Source organism: Mus musculus, chromosome 12, assembly GCF_000001635.26.
Source record: "Mus musculus strain C57BL/6J chromosome 12, GRCm38.p6 C57BL/6J".
In the NCBI taxonomy this organism is placed as follows: Eukaryota; Metazoa; Chordata; class Mammalia; order Rodentia; family Muridae; genus Mus; species Mus musculus.
This window is the reverse complement of record NC_000078.6, coordinates 114,764,369-114,791,797: the sequence shown is the minus strand read 5'-3', so window position 1 is coordinate 114,791,797 and position 27,429 is coordinate 114,764,369. Positions and strand designations below refer to the sequence as shown.

At 40.0% G+C, this 27,429-nt stretch overlaps 1 long non-coding RNA gene, 1 pseudogene, 3 gene segments (V, D, J or C) and 1 further gene; 5 read left to right on the top strand and 1 right to left on the bottom strand.

Annotated features, from left to right (window-relative positions):
- Igh (immunoglobulin heavy chain complex) overlaps window positions 1-27,429 on the top strand; it is a 2,751,187-nt gene that overhangs the window by 1,218,157 nt on the left and 1,505,601 nt on the right.
- Ighv1-26 (immunoglobulin heavy variable 1-26) lies at window positions 3,133-3,426 on the top strand. The segment is given in 1 exon segment: window positions 3,133-3,426. A coding segment is annotated over 1 exon segment (294 nt).
- Window positions 10,096-10,389, top strand: Ighv1-25 (immunoglobulin heavy variable 1-25; annotated as a pseudogene). The gene is given in 1 exon segment: window positions 10,096-10,389. A coding segment is annotated over 1 exon segment (294 nt).
- Gm40899 lies at window positions 12,244-27,390 on the bottom strand. The gene is made up of 3 exons (XR_873080.3): window positions 26,974-27,390; window positions 14,805-14,916; window positions 12,244-12,400 (listed from the first exon to the last, which is right to left on the bottom strand). It is a non-coding gene; the product is annotated as a predicted gene, 40899 (long non-coding RNA).
- On the top strand, window positions 18,577-18,870 carry Ighv1-24 (immunoglobulin heavy variable V1-24). The segment is given in 1 exon segment: window positions 18,577-18,870. A coding segment is annotated over 1 exon segment (294 nt).
- On the top strand, window positions 27,055-27,348 carry Ighv1-23 (immunoglobulin heavy variable V1-23). The segment is given in 1 exon segment: window positions 27,055-27,348. A coding segment is annotated over 1 exon segment (294 nt).

The following is a 27,429-nucleotide window of genomic DNA, read 5'->3' as shown; positions in this document are numbered from 1 at the left end:
TTAAAAGAAAAAAGAAAAAAAAAGGAAAAAAAAATAAAAGGACTGGAAACCAATTTGGCAAACTCCAAACTCTGTATCTCCATGGCTAATGTCAAAGCAGCCTTTAGATCTCCAACTACTTTTTTCTACTTTGTTGAGTACAAAAAACTTCTTTCTCCTTGGTGGCTACACACACACAGACACACCCACACACAGACAGACTTATAGCATCTAGACTTGCATCTTCTATATATTTGGACTGAATGGAAATTACTTTCTGTTTGGCCGTGGACCATGAGAAGAAACTTCTAAGTTTGAGCTTGCTTGAAACTGCTGAGATACAAGAGGGACAGTAGGAGCTTTGTCTGTTCCTGGCACCAGGCCCCTGTCAGCTAGTCACAGCCCACCATAAAGAGAGTTGTGGACATCAGTCGCATAGGGGCAGTGGCACATTACCTTTCCACATGTAAATGATCTTTCCCTTCTACACCTAATTACAAATGAGAACTCTTAGAGCTAAATTCCCCTCCCAATAGGAAAGCAGGTGACTTTAAGAGCTTCATTGATGATAATGTACTAACAACATAGATTCAGAGTCTGAGAAATTATTCACTGTCTCAATATAAAGGACAGCCAATTTTCCCTGCATTTGTGCCATTCAAAAACATTACTTGCAAGGATATGTTACTGCTGAAGTCACCCTGGGCAGCTATAGTGTAAAAGATGGAAAATCTAAACTCCAGGTGAGTTCATGACCAGCAGGGGTCACAAAGGAGCCATGAATCCCCATCAAAAAGATGTGGGTATGAGATTACTCTGTGTCCTCTGTGGTTTCCTTTCTTAACTTACAGATGCCCATTGTGATTGACATGTAACGTTTCCATACTCAAACACTGTGAAGATTCTCTGTTAAACACTTCAAAGATGTATATTTTCTTGTCCTTTGTTATATGTAAATCTAGACTTTTGAGATCTTTCAGACATTGAGCCACCATCCCAGTATCATATGGGTTCTGTTCCAAGGATCCTGACACATATATGCAGAGGATGGTCTGCTTTGGCCTCAGTGGGAGAAGTTGCACCTATGGCTTGTGATACATGAAACCCCAAAGAGTTGGGAAACCTTGTGAAGGTGGGGCATCCTATTGAAGACAGGGAAGAGGAAAAGTATGAAGAGGAACTGTCAGAGGATGGACCTGGAGGAGGGAAATGACTGAGTTGTAAAAAAAAGTGATTAAATATAAATATTAAAATTTACACAGTGTTTTATGATCACTGCTATTCTTTCCAAACTTCTGCCAGAAAGTCCACCACTCACTCACATGTAAACTTGCCCATTTTTTTCTATAGATACAAGAAACCATAAAAGTTTATTAAAAATATAAATGATAAAATACACACACAAACACACACACAACACACCCAAATACACACACTCACATACACACACAAACCTCAGAAACACATAGCATAAAATGCAACTCTATAATCACAATATATATTCAAAATACAAGTCAGCAAAATTGGTGTAGAAATTAACGAGAATAAATATCTACAAAACCACTGTAGAGTTTGTTTGTTTTTGAGCTTTTACTATTAGACATGTGTCCATCATTAAATGTTGTTAATAAGACCAGAATCCCCTGAGCTCCCAGGGACTAAACCACCAAACAAAGAGTACATATGGAGGGACTCATGTCTCCAGCTGCAAATGTATCAGAGGATTACCTTATCTGCTATCAATGGCAAGGGAGGCTCAGGGTCCTGTGTAGGCTCAATGACCCAGCATAGGAGAATGCATAGGAATGAGGCAGGAGTGGACATGTGGTTTGGGGAGCAACCTAATAGAAGCAGGCACAGGTGGGAAGGGATATCAGATTTGTGGAGGAGAAGCAGGGAAAGGAGATAACATTTGATATGTAAATAAATAAAATAACCAATAAAAAAGACATGGTCAGGATGTTCTGAGAGAGACATATTGGAAGATCCCAAGGGAAACTAGAGGGACAGAGTGGAGGTAGGAATGATCGTAGTGAATAATTCAAATCATGGAACCACACATAAATGAAAACATGAAGTATTTGTTTTTAAGGGCCTTGATGAACTCATTGAGCATATTTCATAGGTTCTTAAACATAGGTATAAAATTTTTAGTTCATGTTTTACCAGTGAAGAATATTTCATAGTCCATACCCACATATTGTCAGTATTTTTTGTCTATTTTTTTTGTTTTTTTGTAAATCTACATGAACTCTACTTACAAGCTGCTGTGAATGTAGCAGCAATAAGCAAGGATGTGCAGTTGTCTCTGTAGTAATATAGAGTAACTTGAGTATATTATTTGGAGGTTTGGAGCTGGGACACAGGAAAGTTTTATTTACTCTTTTGGTGACAATTTAAAACAGAATTTCAAAATCAGTATGTGACAGTGACTAGTATACTCTTAACAATAATAAGTAAAAATTAAACATTTTCCACATCACATCCATGTCATTACTTTTCTCATTTGCCTTCTTCCTTATCAACATATGACTAAATTCTAATTAAGACATTAAATCTTTTTAAACTGCACTTAGCTAAAGGGTATTTCCCTCATTATCATCAGCATTATCTTCATCATCATCTTCATCTTCACAATTCATTATCTGTAAATCAAAATGTGAACATAGCCCCAGAGTGACAAAACAAACTTAGGCCAAACACAGATTGAGAGATTTGTCCCTGTAGTTTCAAGAATACCAGCAGTGCAGGGCTCACAGAAAATGTATGGGATCCATTTCCTCAGAGAGTTATTGGATTTGGACTAGACTATCCTGCTGCTTGACCTATGTACCTTTAAGTCCTTCCTCTCCAGCTTTTCTTCATTCGGATTGGTTATTATATACAAAGTCCCCTGGTCATGAATATGCAAAATACCTAAGTCTATGGTAGCTAAAAACAGGGATATCAACACCCTGAAAACAACATATGTACAATGTCCTCACCACAGACACTGAACACACTGACTCTAACCATGGGATGGAGCTGGATCTTTCTCTTTCTCCTGTCAGGAACTGCAGGTAAGGGGCTCACCAGTTCCAAATCTGAAGAAAAGAAATGGCTTGGGATGTCACTGACATCCACTCTGTCTTTCTCTTCACAGGTGTCCTCTCTGAGGTCCAGCTGCAACAATCTGGACCTGAGCTGGTGAAGCCTGGGGCTTCAGTGAAGATATCCTGTAAGGCTTCTGGATACACGTTCACTGACTACTACATGAACTGGGTGAAGCAGAGCCATGGAAAGAGCCTTGAGTGGATTGGAGATATTAATCCTAACAATGGTGGTACTAGCTACAACCAGAAGTTCAAGGGCAAGGCCACATTGACTGTAGACAAGTCCTCCAGCACAGCCTACATGGAGCTCCGCAGCCTGACATCTGAGGACTCTGCAGTCTATTACTGTGCAAGACACAGTGCTACAAACACATCCTGAGTGTGTCAGAAACCCTGGAGGTGCAGCAAGCTCCCTTGGGATTGACAAGACTTAGAGAATAGCCGCTTGCAGACTTCCTTAGATGCAGTCATTTGAATAGTGTGTTTTTGTGTCTATTTCTTAAAGTCCTATTGTGCTTTTTCTGCTTTTCAGAAGAAAATCAATGAATTGCATGCAGTTTACTAGGATGTCCCTGGAGTACCCCATGCCTTGTCAATATGGATAACAGTGAACGCTTTCATTGACATTTTTTCTTCTTTCATAAAACCACACAAAAGGGAAAATGTGATTATGCATGATAAAAGTATGTTTTTATTGTGTAAAAGACTTGAACTTTGGAATAGGTGGGAATGAATTATCATAGGAATTTGACCCGTAAAATTCCATCATGTTAAGGGTAAAGAAAAAGCCCTTTCAAAGTCTTAAGTCTTTACTTCCTATTCAGAACAACTGATTTTATAAATGAATAGGGACATTTATCTTCCTGCAACACATATTTCCTTGTAAACTTAGATATAGTAGGTGTTCATGTGGACCCCGACTTTTTAATAAGGCTTTGAAGCATCTCATCAGGACCAAAGCCACAGGCAACACACGATTCTGCAACAGAGTGGAGAAGGACTGAGTCTTAATTTTTAAGTGAGTCTCAAGGTGTTTTGGCAACTTGCTTATGTGGTCTGCCAGAAGTTCCAAGCTCTTAGAATATAAGAGGTATTAATATCAGGATGCAGAGCTGCATCATTTCTGCCATTGTCAAGTCACACAGTCCTCTGAGGGTGGACTGGGGAGGATTATAGGAGAGATGGAAAGTAAGACTCTGAGACAAAGGTTAGAAATAAGATTGCTGTTGAGTAAATGCTCCTGCAACCCTGAACTTAATATTCATATATGTCACATGTCATGTTTAGGGTTTTACTGCTGTGAGAAGAGACCATGAACAAGGCAAGTTTATGACAAACATTTATTTGGGGCTGACTTACAGGTGTAGAGGTTCTGTCAGGTATCATCAAGGCATGAGAGCATGACACCATCCAGGCAGGCATGGTGCAAGCAGAACTGAGAGTTATACATCTTCATCTGAAGGGTTCTAGCAGATACTGCCTTCCAAGAAGCTGAGAACTTTATAGCCCACACCCAGTGTGACAGATTTTTCCAACAGGACATTGCCTTAAAATTGTTCTGTTCTATTATTGTGTGAGGTGCAATGTGTGCTTTGAAAGGATGGACCATGTAGAGACTGCCATATCCAGGTATCCACCCCATAATCAGCATCCAAACGCTGACACCATTGCATATACTAGCAAGATTTTATCAAAATGACCCAGATGTAGCTGTCTCTTGTGAGACTATGTCGGGGCCTAGCAAACACAGAAGTGGATGCTCACAGTCAGCTAATGGATGGACCACAGGGCTCCCAATGGAGGAGCTAGAGAAAGTACCCAAGGAGCTAAAGGGATCTGCAACCCTATAGGTGGAACAACATTATGAACTAACCAGTACCCAGGAGCTCTTGACTCTAGCTGCATATGTATCAAAAGATGGCCTAGTGGGCCATCACTGGAAAGAGAGGCCCATTGGACACGCAAACTTTATATGCCCCAGTACAGGGGAACGCCAGGGCCAAAAATGGGGAGTGGGTGGGTAGGGGAGTGGGGGTGGGTGGGTATGGGGGACTTTTGGTATAGCATTGGAAATGTAAATGAGCTAAATACCTAATAAAAAATGGAAAAAAAAAAGAATGAGAATTTGGGGGCTCCATATTCTCCGAAGAATTAAATTTCTTGCTTATGATCTGGACTGAAAGAGTTAATTCGAAGGACAATGTTTTCCTAAAATTTTACATGCCAGTAAAACTAAGATCAAATATACTCTCCTTTCAACCCTTCATTTGTACTCAAGGGTTACAAATGTTTAAGCTCCAGATGAAAGAGAATAGATACGTATTTTGCAGCATAAAAAAAAATTTCATGTGGATACGTGTGTGCATATACATAAATCTTCAGAGTTAAAATAAATGCTTATCTTGTGCCGGGCGTGGTGGCGTACGCCTTTAATCCCAGCACTTGGGAGGCGGAGGCAGGCAGATCTCTGAGTTCGAAGACAGCCTGGTCTACAAAGTGTGTTCCAGGTCAGCCAGGGCTGCCCAGAGAAGCCCTGTGTCAATAAATAAATAAATAAATAAATAAATAAATAAATAAATAAATAAATAAATAAATAAATAAATAATTGTTCTGTTCTTGGCTGAACATATACAAACATTGACTCTCTGGACCGCTTAGGCTGTTCAATCATTTGAGTATTTGGGTGGCACATGCTCCAACACATTCATAGAAGACATATTCATAATAGGTAGAAGCTGGAAACAACCCAATTGTCCCTCAACAGTAGAATGCATACAGAAAATGAGGTACATTTATGGAATGGGGAATTACTCAGCTATTAAAAACAAGACTTCATGAAATTTGCAGGCAAATGGATGGAACTTGAGCATATCACCCTGAGTGAGGTAACCAAATCACAAAATATCACACATGGTGTGTACTCACTGATAAGTGGATATTAGCTGAAAAGTTCAGAATATCCAAGATACATTCACAGACCATATAAACGTCAAGAAGGAAGTTCAAAGTGTGGATGCTTCTTAGAAGAGGGAACGGAATACTCACAGGAGGAATTATTGGGACAAAATGTGGAGCAGAGTCAAAAGGAAAGGCCATCCAGAGACTGCCCTACCTGGAGAACCAACCCATATGCAGTTGAAAAACCCAGACACTATTGCAGATGCTGGAAACCTCTTGCTGATCAGAGGCTGATATGGCTGGCTCCTGAAGGTCTCTTCCAAAATCTCGAAAATACAGAGACAAATGTTCACAGCCAAAGAATCGCCTGAGTGTGCTGTCCTTACAGAGGAAGTAGAGAAGCGACTAAAAGAGATGAGGGTTTTAGTAGCACCCCGGACAGAGCTACAGTGTCAAATAGCCAGAACCCTCCTGCCCCCAAGCTCTTGGGAACTGAACCACCAACCAAATAATACACATGGTGGGACCTATGTCTCTAGCCACATATGAGGCAGAGGATGTCCTTGTTGGACATCAGTGGGAGGAATGGCCCTTTTGCCTGAGGGGGCTCAATGCCACATTGCTGTGGAATGTCAGAGTGGGAAGGCAGGTGTGTGTGTGTGTGTGTGTGGCAGGGGGGCACCCTCATAGAGGCAGGGAATGGGGCTGATGGGATGGGGCTTCCAGAAAGGAAACCCAGAAAGTGGATAATATTTGAAATATAAATAAATAAAGTATCCAAGAAAAGGAAAAAGAAAGTCTAAAGTTCAAATTCAATTCTGAGATTGATCCAATTTCTTAACTTTAATTTCCAAAGCAAGACTGGAAACCAGCTTGGCAAACTGAAAACTCTGTATCTCCATGGCTAATGTCAAAGCAGTCTTTACCTCTCTAACTCCTTTTTAATCATGTTGACTACAAAAAACTTTTTTCTCCTTGATTGAATACACACACAAACACACAAACACACAAACACACACACACACACACACACACACATACACAGACAAACACACACACACACTCACACACACACACACACACACACACAGAGAGAGAGAGAGAGAGAGAGAGAGAGAGAGAGAGAGAGAGAGAGAGAGAGAGAGAGAGAGAGAATTATAGTATATTGACTTGCATATTGAATATGTTTGGACTGATTGGGAATTACTTTATGTTAGGCAGTGGACCATGGAATAAAACTCTAAGGTTGAGCTTGGCTTGAAACTCCTGAGACACAAGAGGGACAGTAGGAGCTTTGTCTGTTCCTGATACCAGACTCCTGTCATGTAGCCACAATCCACCATAGAGAGAGTTGTGGACATCAGTCACATAGAGGCAGTGGCACATAGCCCTTCCACATGTAGAAGATCTTTCCCTTTTAGACCTAATTACAAATGAGAACTGTTAGAGCTAAATTCCACTGCCAATAGGAAAGCAGGTGACTTTGAGAGCTTCATTGATGATAATGTACTAGCAAAATAGATTCAGAGTCAGAGACATCAGTCATTGTCTCACTATAAAGGAGAGCCAATTGTCCCTTCCTCTGTGACCTGCAAGCACATTAGTTGCAAGGATATGTTACTGCTGAAGTGGCACTGGGCAGCTATAGTGTAAAAGGTGGAAAATCTACCTCCAGATGAGTTCATGACCAGCAGGGGTCACAGAGGAACCAAGAATCCCTAGCAAAGAAATGTGGGTATGGGATTACTCTGTGTCCTCTGTGGTTTCCTTTCTTAACTTAGAGATACCTATTGTGATTGACTGCAACTTTTCCATACTCAAACACTGTGAAGTTTTTTCTGTTAAACACTTCAAAGATGTGTATTTTCTTGTTATTTATTACATATAAACTTAGATTCCTGAGATCTTTCAGACAATGAGGCACCATCCCAGTATCATGCAGGATCTGTTCCAAGGGCCCTGACACAAATATGCAGAGAATAGCCTGCTTTGGCCTCAGTGGGAGAACTTGCATCTCCCTCTTGAGATATTTTAAGCCCCATGGAGTTGGGAAACCTTCTGAATGGGGGCATCCTATTGAAGACAGGGAGGAGGAAAAATACGAAGAGGAACTGGCAGAGGATGGATTTGGGGAGGGGGGCAAATACGGAACTGCAAAAAATAAAAGTAATAAAGTATAAGTATTAAAATTTATACAGTGTTTTCTGATCACTGATATTCTTTCCGAACTTCTGCCAGAAAATCAACGACTCACTCAAATGTAAACTCTTCCATTTTTTCTATAGATACAAAAAACCCCACAAATTTTTTTTAAAAAAATGATGAAACACACACACAGCTCACACACAGCACACACACACACACACACACACACACACACACACACACACACACACACACACTAGAAGCCCACAAAATGCAACTCTGTAATCACAATATATATTCAGAAGACAAGTCAAAAAAATAAAGTAGAAAATAATGAGACTACATATCTACAAAATCACTGTAGATTTCTTTTTCTTTTGAGATTCTACTATTAGACATGTGTCCATCATTAATTGTTGTTAATAAGACCAGAATCCCCAGAGCTCCCAGGGACCAAACCACCAAACAAAGTGTACAGAGAAGGACTCATATCTCCAGCTGCATATGTATCGTAGGATTACCTTATCTGCCATCAATGGCAAGGGAAGCTAATGGCTCTGTAAAAGCTCAATGACCCAGCATAGGAGAATGCATAGGGATGAGGCAGGAGTGGACATGTAGGCTCGGGAGCAACTGCATAGAAGCAGGGGCAGGTGGTTTGGGATAGCAGATTTGTTGAGGAGAAGCAGGGAAAGAGGATAACATTCGATATGTGAATAATAAAATAACTATATATATATATATATGGAGAGAGAGAGAGAGAGAGAGAGAGAGAGAGAGTCAGGATTTTGTGAGAAAGACATATTGGAAGGTCTCAAGGGAAACCAGAGGGACATAGTGGAGGTAGGAAAGATCATAGTGTATAATTCAAATCATGGAACCACACATAAATGAAAACATGAAGCATTTGTTTTTAAGGACCTCGAGGTACTCATAGAGCATATTTCTTAGGTTCTTCAACATAGGTATACAATCCATAGTTCATGTTTTACCAGTGAAGAAAATTTCATATTCTATGGTATAGAATATGAAAGCCACTCATTGTCCGTATCCTTTGTCCTTTTTTTGTAAATCTAGATGAGCTCTATTTACAAGTTGCTGTGAATGGAGCAGCAATAAACATGGATGTGCAGTTGTCTCTGTAGTAATATAGAGTAACTTGAGTATATTATTGGGGGGTGTACGAGCTGGGACACAGCAGTTTTATTTGCTCTTTTGGTGACAATTTAAAACAGAATTTCAAAATCAGTATGCTAAACTAACTATTATGCTCATAAGAATAATAAGTAAAGATTAAAAATTTTACACATCACATCTATGTCATTACTTTTGTCATTTGCCTTCTTCCTTATCAACATCTGACTGAGTTCTAGCTAAGACATTAAATCTTTTTAAACTGCACTTAGCTAATGGGTATTTTCATCATAATCATCAGCATTATCTTCATCATCATCATCTTCATCGTCACAAATCATTATCTGTAAATCAAAATGTGAACATAGCCACAGAGTGTAGCAAGATACTTAGGACAAATATAGACTGAGAGATTTGTCCCTATAGTTACAAGCACAACAGCAGTGCAGGGTTCATAGAGAGTGTTTGGGATGCATTTCCTCAGGGAGTGATTGGATTTGGATAATCCTGCTGCTTTACACAAGTACCTTTTCAGTCCTTCCTCTCCAGCCCTTCTCCAGTTGGGCTAGGATTTTATGTAAGAAGTCCCATGTTCATGAATATGCAAATTACCTGTGTCTATGTTGGTTAAAAACAGGGATGTCAACACCCTGAAAACCACACATGTCCAATGTCCTCTCCAGAGTCCCTGAACACACTGACTCTAACCATAAAATGGAGCTGGATCTTTCTCTTCCTCCTGTCAGGAACTGCAGGTAAGGGGCTCACCAGTTCCAAATCTGAAGAAAGGAAATGGCCTAAAATGTCAATGACATCAACTGTCTTTCTTTTCACAGGTGTCCACTCTGAGGTCCAGCTGCAGCAGTCTGGACCTGAGCTGGTGAAGCCTGGGGCGTCAGTGAAGATATCCTGCAAGGCTTCTGGTTACTCATTCACTGGCTACATTATGAACTTGGTGAAGCAGAGCCATGGAAAGAGCCTTGAGTGGATTTGAGAAATTAATCCTTACAATGGTGGTACTAACTACAACCAGAAGTTCAAGGGCAAGGCCACATTGACTGTAGACACATCCTCCAGCACAGAGTACATGGAGCTCCACAGCCTGACATCTGAGGACTCTGCAGTCTATTACTGTGCAAGACACAGTGTTGTAACCACATCTTGAGTGTGTCAGAAAACCTAAAGGTGCAGAAAGCTGCCTTGAGAATGACAAGTCTTACAGTAGAGTAGCTTGTAGGTTTGCTTAGATGCAGTCATTTGTGTAATGTGTTTTTGTGTCTATTTTTAAAGACCTATTGTGCTTTTTCAGCTTTTCAGAAGGACATCCATGAATTACCTGCTGCTGATTAGGATGTCCCTAGAGTACCCCATGCCTTGTCAATATTGATTACAGTGAACACTTTCATTGACATATTTCTTCTTTCATAAAACCACAAAAAGGGCAACTGTGATTATGCATGATGAAAGTATGTTTGTATTGTGTGAAAGACTTGAACTTTGGAGTAACTGGGAATAAAATATAATATGAATTTGACCCGTAAAATTCCACCATGTTCTGAGCAAAAAAAAAAAAAAAAAGCCCTTTCAAAGTCTTAAGTATATACTTCCTATTCAGAACTCCTTATTTATAAATGAAGAGGGTCACTTACTTTGCTGTAACAAAAATTTCCTTGTAAACCTCAGTATAGTAGGTGTTCATGTGGACCCAGACTTTTTAATACAGCTTTTAAGCATCTCAGCAGGACCAAGGCTACAGGCAAAACAAGATTCTGCAACAGTACAGGAAAGGACAGAGTCATAAGTCTTAAGTGTATTTTAGGTGTTTTGCTAACTTGCTTATGTGGTCTGCCAGTAGTTCCAGGAACTTAGAAAAGAAGAGGCATTAATATCAGAATGCACAGCTGCATCATTTCTGCCATTGCTATGTCGAACAGTTCTGAGATGTTGGAGTGAGAATGAATATAGGAGAGATGAAAAGGAAGACTCTGAGACAAAGGTTAGAAGTAAGAGTGCTGTTGAGTAAATACTCCTGCAATCCTGAATTTACTATTCATTTATGTCACATACCATGTTTAGGTTTTACTGCTGTGAACAGAGACCATGGCCAAGGCAAGTTTATGACAGACAACTTTTAATTGGGCCTGACTTACAGTTTTAGATGTTCAGTCGAGTATCATCAAGGCAGGAGAGCATGACAGCATCCAGGCAGGGATGGTGCAAGAGGAGTCAAGATTTTTTACATCTTCAATTGAAAGATCTAAGCACAATACTCACTACCAAGCAGCTGAGAATATTATAGCCCACACCACGAGTGACACACTAATTCTAACAGGGCCTCACCTCTTGATAGTGCTATTCTGCGTTGACCACATACATAACATCACATTGACTCCCTGGCCTTCATAGGCTTATTCAAACGTTTGAGTCTGTGGATGTCATACATAAACAAAGCATAATGCAAAGTATAGTTAGTCCAACTTCCAAAGTCCCCATGGTCTATAGCGGTGTCAACAATGCTGACAGTCCTTTAGCAGTTTCTTAGAAAACTGGACCCAGCTATATTACTCCTGAACATATACCCAGAAGATGCTCCAACATGTAATAAAACACATGCTCCCATATATCTATAGAAGCCATATTCATAAATAGCTAGAAGCTGGAAACAACCCAGATGTCCCTCAACAGAAGAATACATACAGAATATGTCATATATTTACAGAATGGAATACTACTTAGCTATTAAACACAATGACTTCATTAAATTAGTATTTAAATGCATGGAACTTGAAAATATTGTTCTGAATGAGGTAACCCAATCACAAAAGAACACACATGGTGTGTACTCAATGATAAGTGGTTATTAGCCCAAAAGTTCAGAATACACAATATACAATTCACAGACCATATGACGCTAAAGAAGGAATACCAAAGTGTGGATGCTTCTGTGGATCTTAGAAGAGGGAACACAATACTCACAGAAGGTATTATGGGGACAAAATGTGGAGCACAGACAAAAGGAAAGGCCATTCATACTGCCCTACCTGGAGATCCATCCCATATGCATTTGCCAAGACCAGATTCTACTGCAGATGGTGGGACGTTCTTGTGATGGGAGCCTGATATGGCTATCTCCCGAAATTCTCTGTCAGAATCTGAAAAATAAAGAATCAAATGGTCACAGCCAAACCCTTACCAGAGCGAGGGGTCCATTACGCCAGGGTTATAGAAGGGACTGAAGGTGCTGATGTTGTTACAGCCCCACCGAGGGAGCAACAGTGTCAACCAGCCAGAACATCCCTCCCACAAGCTCCTAGGGACAGGACCACCAAAAATAATACAAATGGAGGAACCCATGGCTCCATCCCCATATGAGGTATAGGATGTCCTTGTTTGGACATCATTGGGAGGAATTGCTCTTGGGCCTGTGGTGGTTCAATGCCCCAAAGCAGTGGAATGCCAGGGTGGGAAGGTGGGTGTGGGCAGGTTAGTGTAGGGGAGCACCCTCTTAGAGGCAGGAAGTGGGGACGATGGAATGGGGCTTCCAGAAAGGAAACCTGTAAAGGAATAATATTTGAAATAGAAATAAATAAAATATCCAAGAAAAGGAAAAGAATGTCCAAACTTCAAAGTCTCTTCTGCAATTCATCCAATTACTTAACTTTAATTTCTAAAGCAAGACTGGAAACCAACTAGGAAAACTCCAACTCTGCACCTTCATGGCTAATGTCAAAGCAGTCTTTAGCTTTCCACCTGCTTTTTCATCTTTCTCGACTACAACAAACTTCTTTCTCCTGTTTTGGCTACACACACACACACACACACACACACACACACACACACACACACACACAAACACACATATGTATGCACACACACACACACAGACAGACACACACATGTACATACATACACATAGACTTATAATATCTAGACTTTCATCTTGTATATGTTTGGATTGAGTGGGAATTACTTTCTGTTGGGCAAGGGGCCATGAGAAGAAGCCTCTAAGTTTGAGCTCAGCTTGAAGCCCCAGAAACACAGAGGGAACTTTGTCTGTTCCTGAGACCAGACACCTATCATATAGCCACAGCGCCACCATAGAGAGTTGTAGATATCAGTCACATAAGGGCAGTGGCCCCAAGGACCTCCACATGTAGATGAGTACACATGGAGGGACTCATGGCTCTGGCTGCATATGTATCAGAGGATTACTTTAACTGGTATCCATGGCAGGGAATGCTCATTGTACTATGAATGCTCAATGATCCATCATAGGAGAATTCTAGAAGGATGTGGCAGGAGTGGATATATGGTTTGGGGGAGCAACCTATAGAAGCAGGGGCAGGTGTGATTGGATAGGGGATTAGTGGAGGGGAACCAGGGCACCCCGGTGCTCAAGTGGACTGGAAGGGACTTGTGCCCCAGGTCAGGCCCAGATCGTCTGCTTCCCTAGTTAATGCAGTCTCAGGTTCCGCGCGATTGGATTGGGGCAGACACTGTGTTCCACTCACCAGAGGTCTTAGGATCCCGTGGGGAATCCTGTGTGGGCCCTTGCGGGTGTCGGGAGACTCCACTGGTAAGGCACCCCGGTGAACAGAGATTGTGACCAATGCAAGTTTATGAAGGAAAACATTTAATTGGGGCTGATTTACAAGTATAAATTTCAGTCCTGTGTCATCAAAGCAAGAGAGCATGACAGCATCCATGCATGCATAGTGCAGGCCAAGCTGAGTGTTCTACATTTTCATCTGAAGGATACTAACAGAATACTGGCTTCCAAGCAGCTAAGAGTTTTATATCCCATACACAGTGTGAGACACCTATTCCAATAGAACCACACCTTGTAATAGTACCACCCTAGACTGAGCATATATATACCATCACATTTATGCCCTAGCTATCATAGGCTTATTCAATCATTTCAGTCTGTGGATGTCATACATAAAGAAAGCATAATGCAAAGTATATTTACTCCAACTTCCAATGTCAGCATAGTCTAGAGCCATCTCAACAATGTTGAAAGTCCTCTGTCAGTTTCTTAGAAAACTGGACATTGTACTGTCTGAGGACCCAGTTATACCAACCCTTTGCATATACCCTGATGATGCTCCAACATGTAATGAGGACCAATACTCCAATATGTACATAGAAGCTATATTCATAATACATAGAAGCTAAAAACAACCCAGTTATCCCTTACCAGAAGAATGTATACAGAAAATGTGGTATATTTACAAAATAAAATACTACTTCCCTATTAAAAAATGACTTCATGAATTTCACAGGCAAATGGATGGAACTTGAAAGTATCCTGAGTGAGGTAACCCAGTCACAAAAGAACACACATTGTGTTCACTCGCTGATAATTGGATATTAGCCCAAAAGTTCAGTATACTAAAAATAAAATTCACAGATCATATGAAGCTAAAGAAAGAAGACCAAAGTGTGGATGTTTCTGTGTCACTTAGAAGAGGAAAACGAATACTCACAGGAGGAATTATGGGGTCAAAATGTGGAGCACAGATCAAAGGAAAGGCCATTCAGAGACTACCCTACCTTGAGATCCATCCCATATGCAGTTGTAAAACCCAGATTCTATTGCAGATGCTGGGAAGTTCTTGTTGATGGGAGCTTGATATTGCTATCCCCTGAAATTCTCTGTCAGAATCTGAAAAATAGAGAATCAAATGGTCAGAGCCAAACCCTGACCAGAGTGAGGGGTCCTTGACTCCAGAGTTATAGAAGGGACTGAAAGGACTGATGTGGTTTGCTGAGGGAGCAACAGTGTCAACCAGCCAGAACATCCACTGCCCACAAGCTCCTAGGGACAGGACCCCCCAAAATAATACACATGGAGGAACCTATGGCACTAGCCAAATATGAGGCAGAGGATGTCCTTGTGTGGACATCAGTGGGAGGAATGGCCCTTGGGCCTGAGTGTATTCAATGTCACAATGCAGTGGAATGCCAGGATCAGAAGGTGGGTGCGGGTGGGTGTGTAGGGGAGCATCCTCATAGAGTCAGGGAGTGGGAGCAATGGGATGGTGCCTTCCAGAAAGGAAACATGGAAAAGGGATAATATTTGAAATATGAATAAATAAAATATCCAAGGAAAGGACAAAAAGTTCAAAGTTCAAAGTCTCTTCTGAGATTCATCCAATTACTTAAAATTAATTTCCAAAATAAGATTGGAAATCAGCTAGGCACACTCCAAACTCTGTACCACAGCGGCTAATGTCAAAGTAGTCTTTAGCTCTCCAACTCCTTTTTCAGCATTGTAGACTACAATGAACTTCTTTATCCTGGGTTGTCAACACACACACACCCACACCCAAACCCATACACACACACACACACACACACACACACACACACAAACACACATAGACTTGCAATATCTATACTTTCATCTTGTATATGTTTGGACTGAGTGGGAATTACTTTCTGTTGGACCATGAGATGAAGCCTCCGAGGTTGAGCTTGGCTTGAACCACAGGGAAACAAGAGAGACAGTAGGAGATGTATCTTTTCCTGAGGCCAGACCCCTGTCATGTAGCCACAGCCCACCAAAGAGAGAGTTCTGGACATCAGTCACATAGGGGCAGTGGCCCAAAACCCCTCCACATGTCGATGATCTTTTCCTTTTACACCTAATTACAAATGAGAACTATTAGAGCTACGTTCCACTGCCAATAGGAAAGTGGGTGACTTTGAGAGCTTCGTTGATGATAATGTATTAGCAACGTAGATTCACAGTCTGAGACTTCAGTCATCATTCCCCTATAAATGAAAGCTAATTCTCCCTGCATCTGAGCCCTGCAAGCACATTAGTTGCAAGGATATGTTACTGCTGAAGTCACACTGTGTGACTACAGTGTAAAAGTTGGAAAATCTAACTCCAGGTGAGATATTGACCAGCAGGGGTCACAATATAGCCAAGAATTCTCAGCAAAGAGATGTGGGTATAGGATTAATTACTCTGTATCCTCTGTGGTTTTCTTTCTTAACTTATGCAAACCTATTGTGATTGACATGTAACGATTCCATGCTCAAACACTGTGAAGATTCTGTATTAAACACTTCAAAGATTTATATTCTCTTGGTTATTATTATTATTATTATTATTATTATTATTATTATTATTACATATAAACCTAGAATCCTGAGTTCTATGAGTCATTGGGCCACCATGTAGGCCTCATACAGGAGATGGTCTGAGGACCCTGGCACATATATGCAGAGGACTGCCTGGTTTGGTCACATGGGAGAAGATGCACCTAAATCTTGACACACTTGGAAGTCCCACAGAGCCGGGTAACCCTGTGAAGGGTGGCATTCTATTGAAGACGGGTTGGGGGAAAAATAAGAAGAGGAATTGTTAGAGGCTGGGCCTGGAGGGGACAATGACTGAAATGTCAAAATATAAAAGTATTTTAAAAATATGTGTTAAAATTTATACAGTGTTTTCTGAGCAGTAAAATTCTTTCCAAACTTCTGCCAGAAACTTCACCACACACTCTTTCATTTTCTCTATAGAAACAAACAAAAAATTTATAAAAGTGCTTTAAAAAGATGAAACACACAAACAACTCTCTCTTTCTCTCTCTCTCTCCCTCTCTCTCTCTCTCGCTCTCTCTCACACTCACACACACAAACACACACTCAGAAACCCATAAAAATGCAACTCTGCAATCAAGATATATATTCAAATGTCAAGTGCAACAAAATTAATGCGGAAAACAAAGAGAGTAAATATCTACAAAACCACTGTTGAGTTCATTTTGTTTTGAACTTCTACTGTTAGATATGTTTCTATCATTAAATGTGGCAATAAGACCAGAATCCTCAGAGCTCCCAGGCACTAAACCTCCAAACAAAGTGTAGACATGGAAGGACTCATGGCCCCAGCTGAATATCTATCAGAGGATTACCTTATCTGCCATCAATGGCAGGGGAGCCTCATGGTTCTGCATAGGAGAGTGCTCTATAATCCAGCCTAGGATAGTGCTAGAAGGATGTGGCAGGAGTGGATATATGGTTTGGGGGAGCAACCTCATAGAAGCAGGGGCAGGTGTGATGGGATAGGGAATTTCTGGATGGGAACAAGGGAAAAGAGATAATATTTGACATGTAAATAAATAAAATAACGAAAAAGAAAGACAGACTTGGTCAGGATGTTGTGAAAGAGACATATTGGAAGGTTGCAAGGGAGACCAGAGGGACAGAGTGGAGGTAGGAATGATCATAGTATATTATTCAAACCATGGAACCACGTATAAATGAAAACATGAAGCATTTGTTTTTATGGACCTGGTTGAGCTCATACACATAATATTTCATGGCTTTATACTGAGGAATATTTCATGGTATATAAACCAAACATTGTCGATATCTATTTGCCCTTTGTTATTAATGTAAATAGATTCCATTTCCCAGTTGCTATGAATGGAGCTGCAATAAACATGGATGTGTAAATATCTCTGTAGTAATATAGACTCATTTGAATACATGCTTGGTAGGGAAGGATCTGGGACACAGCACAGTATTATTTACTCTTTTTAGTAACAATTTCAAGCACAATTCCAAAATCAGATAAAACACTAGTACACTCCTATCAATAATGAGTAAAGATTAAACATTTAACACAGTCATGTCATTAGTTTTCTCATTTGCCTTCTTCCTTATCAACATCTGACTGAGTTCTAATCAAGACATTAAATCTTTTTAATGGATATTTCCATCATTATCCTCATCATTATCTTCTTCATAAGCATCTCCATCATCATCAACATCAACATCTTGATGTTCACAAAGCATTATCTGTAAATCAAAGTGTAAATATATCTGAAAGTGGAGCAACAGACTTTGGCATAATAAAGATTGAGAGATTCTTCCCTGTAGTTTCAACCATACCAGCAATGCAGGGCTCATAGAAAGTGTATGGGATGCATTTCCTCAGGGAGGTATTGGATTTGGACTTGACCATCTTGCTAGTTTACCCATGTATGTTTAACTCCTTCCTCTCCAGCTATTCTCCATTTGAATTAGGTTCTTCTGTACAAAGCCCCCTGCTCATGAATATGCATATTACCTATGTCTATTGTGGTTAAAAACAGGGATGTCAACACCCTGAAAACCACATATGACCAATGTCCTCTCCACAGTCCCTGAAGACAATGACTCTAACCATGGAATGGAGCTGGGTCTTTATTTTAATCCTGTCAGTAACTACAGGCAAGGGGCTTACCAGTTCTAATTCTGAAGAAGAGAAATGGCCTGGGATGTCACTAACATACACTCTGCCTTTCTCTTCACAGGTGTCCACTCTGAGGTCCGGCTGCAGCAGTCTGGACCTAAGGTAGTGAATGCTGGGGCTTCCGTGAAGCTGTCCTGCAAGTCTTCTGGTTACTCATTCAGTAGATACAAAATGGAATGTGTGAAACAGAGCCATGGAAAGAGCCTTGAGTGGATTGAACATATTAATCTTTTCAAAGGTGTTACTAACTACAATGGAAAGTTCAAAAGCAAGGCCACATTGACTGTAGACATATCCTCTAGCACAGCCTATATGGAGCTTAGCAGATTGACATCTGAAGACTCAGAGGTATATTACTGTGCAAGATATTGCTGCAACCACCTCCTGAGTGTGTCAGAAACCCTGGAGGAAGAGGAGCCAGCTGCCCTGGGAAGGAGAAGACTTAGAGAATATTCGCTTGAAGACTTGCTCAGATGCAATCAGTTGGGTATTCCATTTTTGTGTCTGTTAATTTTAAGAACTATTGTTCCTTTTCAACTTTGTAGAAGTAGATACATGAATTACAAGCTGTTGATTTAGGATGTTCCTAGAATACCTCATGACTTGTCAATATCAATAACGATGTCCAAATTCATTGAAAATTTTCTTCTTTCATAAAACAACAAAAAAGGGAAACTGTGATTATAGATGATAAAAATATGTCTGGGTATGTCTGAGTTGTATGAAAGAGTAATACTTTAGTATAGCTGGGAATAAAGTAGGATATGGATTTGACTTGTAGAATACTTCCAACTTCTGAGTAAGAAGATGCACTTTCATAGTCTTTTTTCGGTGTTTCTCTGATACATTAATTAATGCCATATTACAAATTGTAGTTAAATAAGTGTACAGTGATTTTCTAACAAAGCTTGATAAAATTTAGCCAACATATTCATCTTGAGTGTACTCATGGAACAGCTATTGATGGAAATGGGCAGGTGCAGGACTGGTGCCTTTCAAAGCTTTACTTCCTTTTCAGCACTGCTGATTTTATAAATGAAGAGGATCATTACCCTCACTCCTACCCAAGTTTCCTTGTAAAACTCGGTATAGTAGGGGTTCATGGGGACCCAGGCATTTTAATAAAGCTTTGAAGCATCTCTGCAGGGCCAAGGACACAGGCAACACAAGATTCTGCAACAGTACAGGAAAGTACACAGACTTAAGTCTTAAGTGACTTCTAGGTGTTTTATTAACTTGTTTATGTGGTCTACCACAAGTTCCAGGTTTTTAGAATATAAGAGTTATTAATATCAGAATTCACAGCTTCATCATTTCTGCCATTACCATGTCGAACATTTCTCTGAGGGTGGAATGAGGATGATTATGGAAGAAATGGAATGAAAAACTCTGAGTCAAGCGTTAGAAAAACATTTGCTGTTCAGTAAATAATCCTGCAATCCTGAATTTACTATTCACATATGTCATTTGTCATATTTAGGGTTTTACTGCTGTGATCAGAGACCATGACCAAGACAAGTTTATGAAGGATAACATTTAACTGAGGCTTGCTTACAGGTCCAGTATCATCAAGGCAGTAGAGTATAACAGCATCCAGGTGGGCATGGTGCAAGCAGAGCTGTGAGTTATACATCTTCGTGGTGCTAGCAGAATACTGGCTTCCAAGTAGCTGAGTGTTTTATAGCCCACACCCAGAGTGACACACCTACTTCAAAAGAACCTTACCTTGTAATAGTGCCACTCTCTGCTGAACATATACAAACCATAACACTCAACTCCCTGGCCCTCATAGGCTTGTTAAAGCACTTGTGTCTGTAGGGGGGCATACATAAATAAAGCATAATGCAAAATATATTTAGTCTAACTTCCAATGCCCCCATAGTCTTAGCAGTCTCAATAATTTTGAAAGTCCTCTGGAAGTTTCTCAGAAAATTAGACATAGTACTACCTGAGCACCTAGATATACCACTCCTGGGCATATACCCAGAAGATGCTCCAACGTGTATTAAGGACATATGCTTTAATATCTTCATAGAAGCCTTATTCATAATAGCTAGAAGCTGAAAACAACCCAGATGTCCCTCAAGAGAGGAATTCATTCAGAAAGTGTGGTACATTTACACAATGGATTACTCCTCAGCTATTAAAAACAATGAACTTCATGGAATTAACAGGCAAATGGATGGAACTTGAAAATATCATTCTGAGTGAGGGAATCCAGCCACAAAAGAGCACACATCAGTGTGCACTCACTGTTAAGTGGTTTTATGAAGGACAACATTTAACTGAGGCTTGCTTACAGGTTTTGAGATTCAGTCCAGTATCATCAAGGCAGTAGAGTATAACAGCATCCAGATGGGCATGGTGCAAGCAGAGCTGTGAGTCCAAAAGCTCAGAATACCCAAGATACAATTCACAGACTATTTGAAGGTAAAGAAGGAAGATCAAAGTGTGAATGCTTCTGTGCATCTTAGAAGGGGGAGCAAAATACATACAGGAGGAATTATGGAAACAAAATGTGGAGCACAGACAAAGGAAAAGGCCATCCAGAGTCTTCTCTACCTGGGGATCCATCCTGTATACAGTTGCCAAACCCAGACACTATTGCAGATGCTGGCAAGTTCTTGCTGATGGGAGCCTGATATGGTCACCTCCTGAAAGCTCTACCAGAACCTGAAAAATACAGAGGCAGATGCTTGAAGCCAACCAGTGGCCTGATCGCAAGATCCTTGACAGAGGAATTGAAGAAGGGACTGAAGGTGCTGAGATGGTTTGCAGCTCCATGGTAGGAGCAAGAGTGTAAAATGGTCAGAACTGCCCCATTCCCCAAGATCCTAGGTACTGGACCACAAACCAAATAGTGAACATGGAGGGTCCCATGGCTCCAGTCACACATGTGGCAGAGGATGTCATTCTTTGACATCAGTGGGAGGAATGACCCTTGGGCTTGAAGGGGTTCGATGTTCCAATGTAGGGGAATGCCAGGGTGGGAAGGTGGGTGGGGGTAGGTGGGTAGGTGGGTAGGCAAGCACCCTCTTAGAGGCAGGGGTTGGGGTGATGGGATGGGGCCTTCCAGAAGGGAGACCTGGAAAGGGGATAAACCTGGTATTCATCTGTTTCTGAGAATGGAGCTGAATGTCACAATTCCTGATATGGTGGTTTTGGACTAACAGCAACCATTTGCACCTGCCATTCTCACCATTTCAATATTCTAAGACAATTTCTCTGACAGCTGCAGGACAACACTGGTAATGGTGAAGTCATGACTGTAGGATCCCAGGACATCCCAAACTAAAGTTCTCAGCACAAAGGTGTCTTCTTTTCCCCAGAGTGAGAGAAGTCGTGGAATAAAAGACAAAGACAGGAGATAAAAGATGAGGGAGAAGAGGAAGGGAACAAGAGAAAGGAAGGATAAGTCCTGGAGTTGTACAAAGGAAGAACTTCCTTTTGATAGGGAGAAGACTGATGCAGCACATAAGGAAATGATGATTAATGAAGGTAGAATTGGATAATCCATGTTAGGATGAGAGGTTTAATTTTAATTGAACATGTTAATTAGGATATCCAAAAGGGGTGTTTGTTGGTTTGTTTTTTTGTTTATTAATCTTTACATTACAATAACAATTAAATCTTTTTTTGAGGAGAGTTTTTTTATTACTTTAAATTCCAGAAATTGTAAAAGGTAACATTATTATTCCCTTCCCTTCTCCTCTTTGAGGATGGTGACCCCATGGGATATCCCCCAACCCTACCCCATCAAGTCTCTGGCATTTTAGGAGCATCCTCTCCCACTGAGGCCAGGCAAAGCAGTCCAGTTAGGGGACTATTTTCCACAAACAGGTAAAACATTAGAGACAGCCTGTACATCTATTGTTGGGAGCCCCACATGAAGACTGACCTACCTATCTGCTATATATTTGATCGGGGCTTTGGTCCAGCTCATGTATGCTTTTTGGTTGGTTTCTCAGTTCTGAGAGACCATGTAATTATGGAGTGATTCTATTTTCATAACTCTAAAATTCAGACCTTTTATATGGGTGATCCTTTTCCCATTTTTAAAGCAGAGTTTTTACTAATTATCCATTCTCATTTATACAGACCTATTTCAGAACTAAGTTCAAAAGTGTTTAACCTCAGCATCAGCCAGGTCCTGAATTGATTCAACATTTCAGTTATTTATATCAACTGCCTCATTTCTGTGTATAATCACTTTGTAAGTCTTTCTACATAGTCTATTAAACAATGTAGGGAGAGTGATTTACCTCACAACACAGATGCACTTCTGCATGTATAGCCTGATGAAGAAAGACAAATAGCTGTTATCTCCTGTCATTAACATTATGTAATGGGAATAGGTCTAGCTGGGTCAAATTGCCACTAAATAGGAATATGTCTTTTTAGAGGGATATTATAGTAATACTGGCACAACTTAAAATCTCAGAAACATAAGTCATTCTCCCTGGGTAAACTGAGCCATTTCTCCCTTCAGCTGAGCTGGGTGAACACTGAAGTTACAGGGATAAGTTATTTCTTAAGCCACACTATGTAACTTCAGTTTGAACCATGACAAACCTTCATTCGTGGGAGCTGATGAGTGGCAGGGGGTGCAAGGAAGCCAAGAATCCCCAGAAAGAGATGAGCAGTGTGTTCAAGGGACTCTTCTCTGTGGTTTTCTTAAGTGTATTAACTGACATGGCCCTGGTGTGACTGATATGCGATGCTCAAACACAGTAAATATTCTTTGTTAACACTTCACAGAGTTATGTTTACTTGTTTTGATATACTTTTTTATTTTTTGAAAAAATCATATAATGTATTCTAATTAGTCATTCCCTCTTCCTCAACTTATTCTAGAGCCTTCATATGTACTAATTCACCCACTACATACCTTTTATTTTTCTCTCTTAAAAATCAAAATATAAGAAAGTAATTTAAAAGGGTCTACAAAAACAATACTAAACTAAACAAAATAAAAACAAGGCACACATACAGACACAAAGACACACACACAATGACACACACACACAAAGAAACAATTAAAACAACAACTCTGTAGCCATGATACATAGACAAAGGTTAAGTGAGACAAAAGAAACTGAAGAAGGTGGTCTTGGGAAATGTATCTGCATAAATACCATTGAATACATTTTTGTTTTTTGCTACCAACTACTAAGTATGTTTTCATGATTAATTGTGCATAGCATCTCCTGTGAGACTTTACTGGAATGTAAAGGAAAACAAAATATTCCTTTACATTTGCATGTGAATCTCAAAGTTTCTTGGTCAGGGTTGAGAGCATGAGTTCATTTCCTTCTTCCAACTTGGGAATTTTTTGAGGGTTGATGTCTGTGAACCTCTGATGTTGAGGTTCTGTGTCAATAGCCAAAGTCTCTGTGAATTCATATGTGCATCAGTCCAATTTTGTCTGGAAGACACTCTATTCTTGCAGTCAGCCAGCACCTCTGATTCTTATAATATTCTCAATCTTAAAACTTTTCTCGCTAATTTTATCTCCATTTTACTTTATCATGTTTGTAAATTCCTCATACTTTACTGTTCCAATTCTAGTCTCTCTACTTCTACAGTCCATATACCAAACAAAATATTTAAACCTTAGAACACATATGAGAGAAGACATGAAGCATTTGCTTTATGGATATGGTTAATCTATTCAGTATATTTTTCCAGTTCCATGGAGACACTTATGTATTAATAACTCATTTAACCACTGAGTAATATTTATTTTTCTATATGTACCACTTTGTCATATTTTATTTATGCTGTGTTGGAACTCTGGGAAGATTCTTTCCTTTATATCCTGTGAATAAATATGTATGTTAAAGTGTCTCTATAATACGGTGTAGAGTCCTTTGAGTACATGTTTGGGAGGGTTATTGCTGTGACATAACATAATTTTATTTATTATTTTTGGTCAATTTTCATATGAAAGTCTTCATCCCAGGTAAGTGTAGTTGAAGCCCATGTTTAGAGATAATATAGGACCTAGTAGACCTCAGTTTCATTGCTAATTGTCATGTTGTCAAGCTGCTTTTTAAATATTTATGTTTATACCCCATAGACTGTCTGAACCTTGGTCATAGAGGCTCATATGTTTAGTGCTCAAGGACTGATGCAGAAATTCGTGAGTGGTCAGAGTGCTGAGAATGATTGACAAAGAACTCAGCCACAGACAATAACGATACCTCTCTCTCACCCCAAAATCAAGAGCCATCATAATTCCTAGAAAGGAAAAGATATAAGATACAAAGAATGTGGTTTCAGGAGATCAAATTCTGTCTCCAGGAACTGTACTATTCTTAGAGCACACATGAACTCTCAGTAGAAGTATTTATCAGCACAAGACACATTTAAATCAAACCAGTGACAATTACCACATGAAAAAACTCAAAATGACTGAGCAGGTAAGGATGTCTACTGGCAAGCTGAGCAATATCAGTTATATCCTTTAGAACTGAATTACATAAGTCATCCTCTGAGGGTAATATATCGAACTTGGTGCAGGTGTACCCTGTTATCACAACTAAGAATGATATTACAAATAAAAAAAAACTTAAAACGTAGATGGATAGGAACTCAGTGTTCACACCAATGTGAAGGTTTTTGGCATTTGATTATTGATGGGCAAAATATAATCTCATTTTTGGAAAAGATTGCTGGAGATTCCCTCTTTACTAGTGATGATCCTATCTATGTGCATATAGGCGTATAGGTACTAACTGAACTCACTGCGTTTTTTATTTACTGAAACAGAAGAGGGAAGGATGTTTGGAAAGAGACTTATTGGAATGCCCCAAGGGTAACCATAGGGAACTAGTGGTGGTAGATTGTGGTGAGAGTCCTGAGAGTGGTGGTAGATCATAATATATTTTCTATGTGATTTAAAAAATTTAAGAATAAAATTCCTTAAGGAATATAAAATAACAAATTTATACATGTATAGACTATCCATACAATTATATTTTGTACACTTTGCATATTTCTCCAGTAACCTCTTGTCACTCCAATTTTATCTTTATTCTACTAGACAATTTCAATTATACAATATCATGTATTTGTATACATACATGTATACAACTATGAAATAAATACGAACTACTAAATACACACAGTATTTACACATACATTTATGATATATATAACCATGCTTTAGTAATAAAATTCTTTGAGACACATCTATAATTTAGTTATTCATGGTAGTCCTGCAATAATCATTGATATGTAAACATTTTAAGATATTTACTTTAAGTAATTTAGTTAGTTTTGAATCATATAACCTGTTGTAAGGCAAATGTTAAATGCATATATTAATTTGCAAAACACATGAAACTCAAGATGAAGGAAGACCAAAGAGTGAATACTTCGTTCCTTCTTAGAATGAGGAACAAAATACCCAAGGAAGGAGTTATAGAGGCAAAGTTCGGAGCTGAGGCAGAAGAAAGGACCATCCAGAGACTGTCCCACCTGGGGATCCACCCCTATATAACCACCAAATGCAGATACTATGGCATATGCCAGCAAGATTTTCCTGACAGGACCTTGATATAGCTATCTCTTGTGAGGCTATGCCAGTGCCTGGCAAATAAAGAAGTGAATTATCACAGTCATCTATTGGATGGAACACAAGGCCCCTAATGAAGGAGCTAGAGAAAATACCCAAGGAACTAAAGGGGTCTGCAACCGTATAGGAGGAACAACTATATGAACTAACCAGTAACCCCCAGAATTGTGCCTCTAGTTGAGTATGTAGCAGAGGATGGCCTAGTTGACCATCAATAGGAGAGGCCCTTGGTCTCGTGAAGATCATATGACCTAGTACAGGGAATCCCGGGGCCAGGAAGCAGGACTGGGTGAGTTGGGGAGCATAGCATGAGGAGGGTAAAGGGAATTTTCTGGATAGCATTTGAAATGTAAATGAAGAAAATATCTAATAAAAATTTTAAAAAAAGAAGTTTCTAAATTCTCAAAAGTTTGCCATTTTGGGGATTATCCACTAACATCATCATCATTATCATCACCACCACCATCATCATCATTATCATCATCATTATCATTATCATAATCATAATCATCATCATAATTGTCATCACCACAAAGCTCCAAGTGTAAATTAATGTCCTAAAATTGTTCCAAAGTGGAGCAAAAGACTTAGATCAAAAATATTTTGTATGTATTTCCTCAGACAATATTAGGACTTAGACCTCAGTATCCTGCTGCCTACTACATGTACCTTTTCAGTCCTATCCCTACAGTACTTCTCTATCTGGAGTAGGTACTTATCTAAGAAGACCCCACTCATAAATATGCAAATTACTTGGGTCTATGTCCACACCCTAAAAACATCCTATGATCAGTGTCCTCTCCACAGTCCCTGAACACACTGACTCTAGCCATGGAATGGAGCTGGATCTTTCTCTTCCTCCTGTCAGTAACTGCAGGTAAGGGGCTTACCATTTCCAAATCTGAAGTGGAGACAGGGCCTGAGGTAACAATGACATCCACTCTGCATTATTCTTCATAGGTGTCCAATCCCAGGTTCAACTGCAGCAGTCTGGGGCTGAGCTGGTGAGGCCTGGGGCTTCAGTGAAGCTGTCCTGCAAGGCTTCGGGCTACACATTTACTGACTATGAAATGCACTGTGTGAAGCAGACACCTGTGCACGGCCTGGAATGGATTGGAGCTATTGATCCTGAAACTTGTGGTACTGCCTACAATCAGAAGTTCAAGGGCAAGGCCACACTGACTGCAGACAAATCCTCCAGCACAGCCTACATGGAGCTCCGCAGCCTGACATCTGAGGACTCTGCCGTCTATTACTGTACAAGACACAGTGTTGAAACCACATCCTGACTGTGTCAGAAACCCTGAAAGTTCAGGAAACAGCTCTGGGACTGAGATGACAGAAAG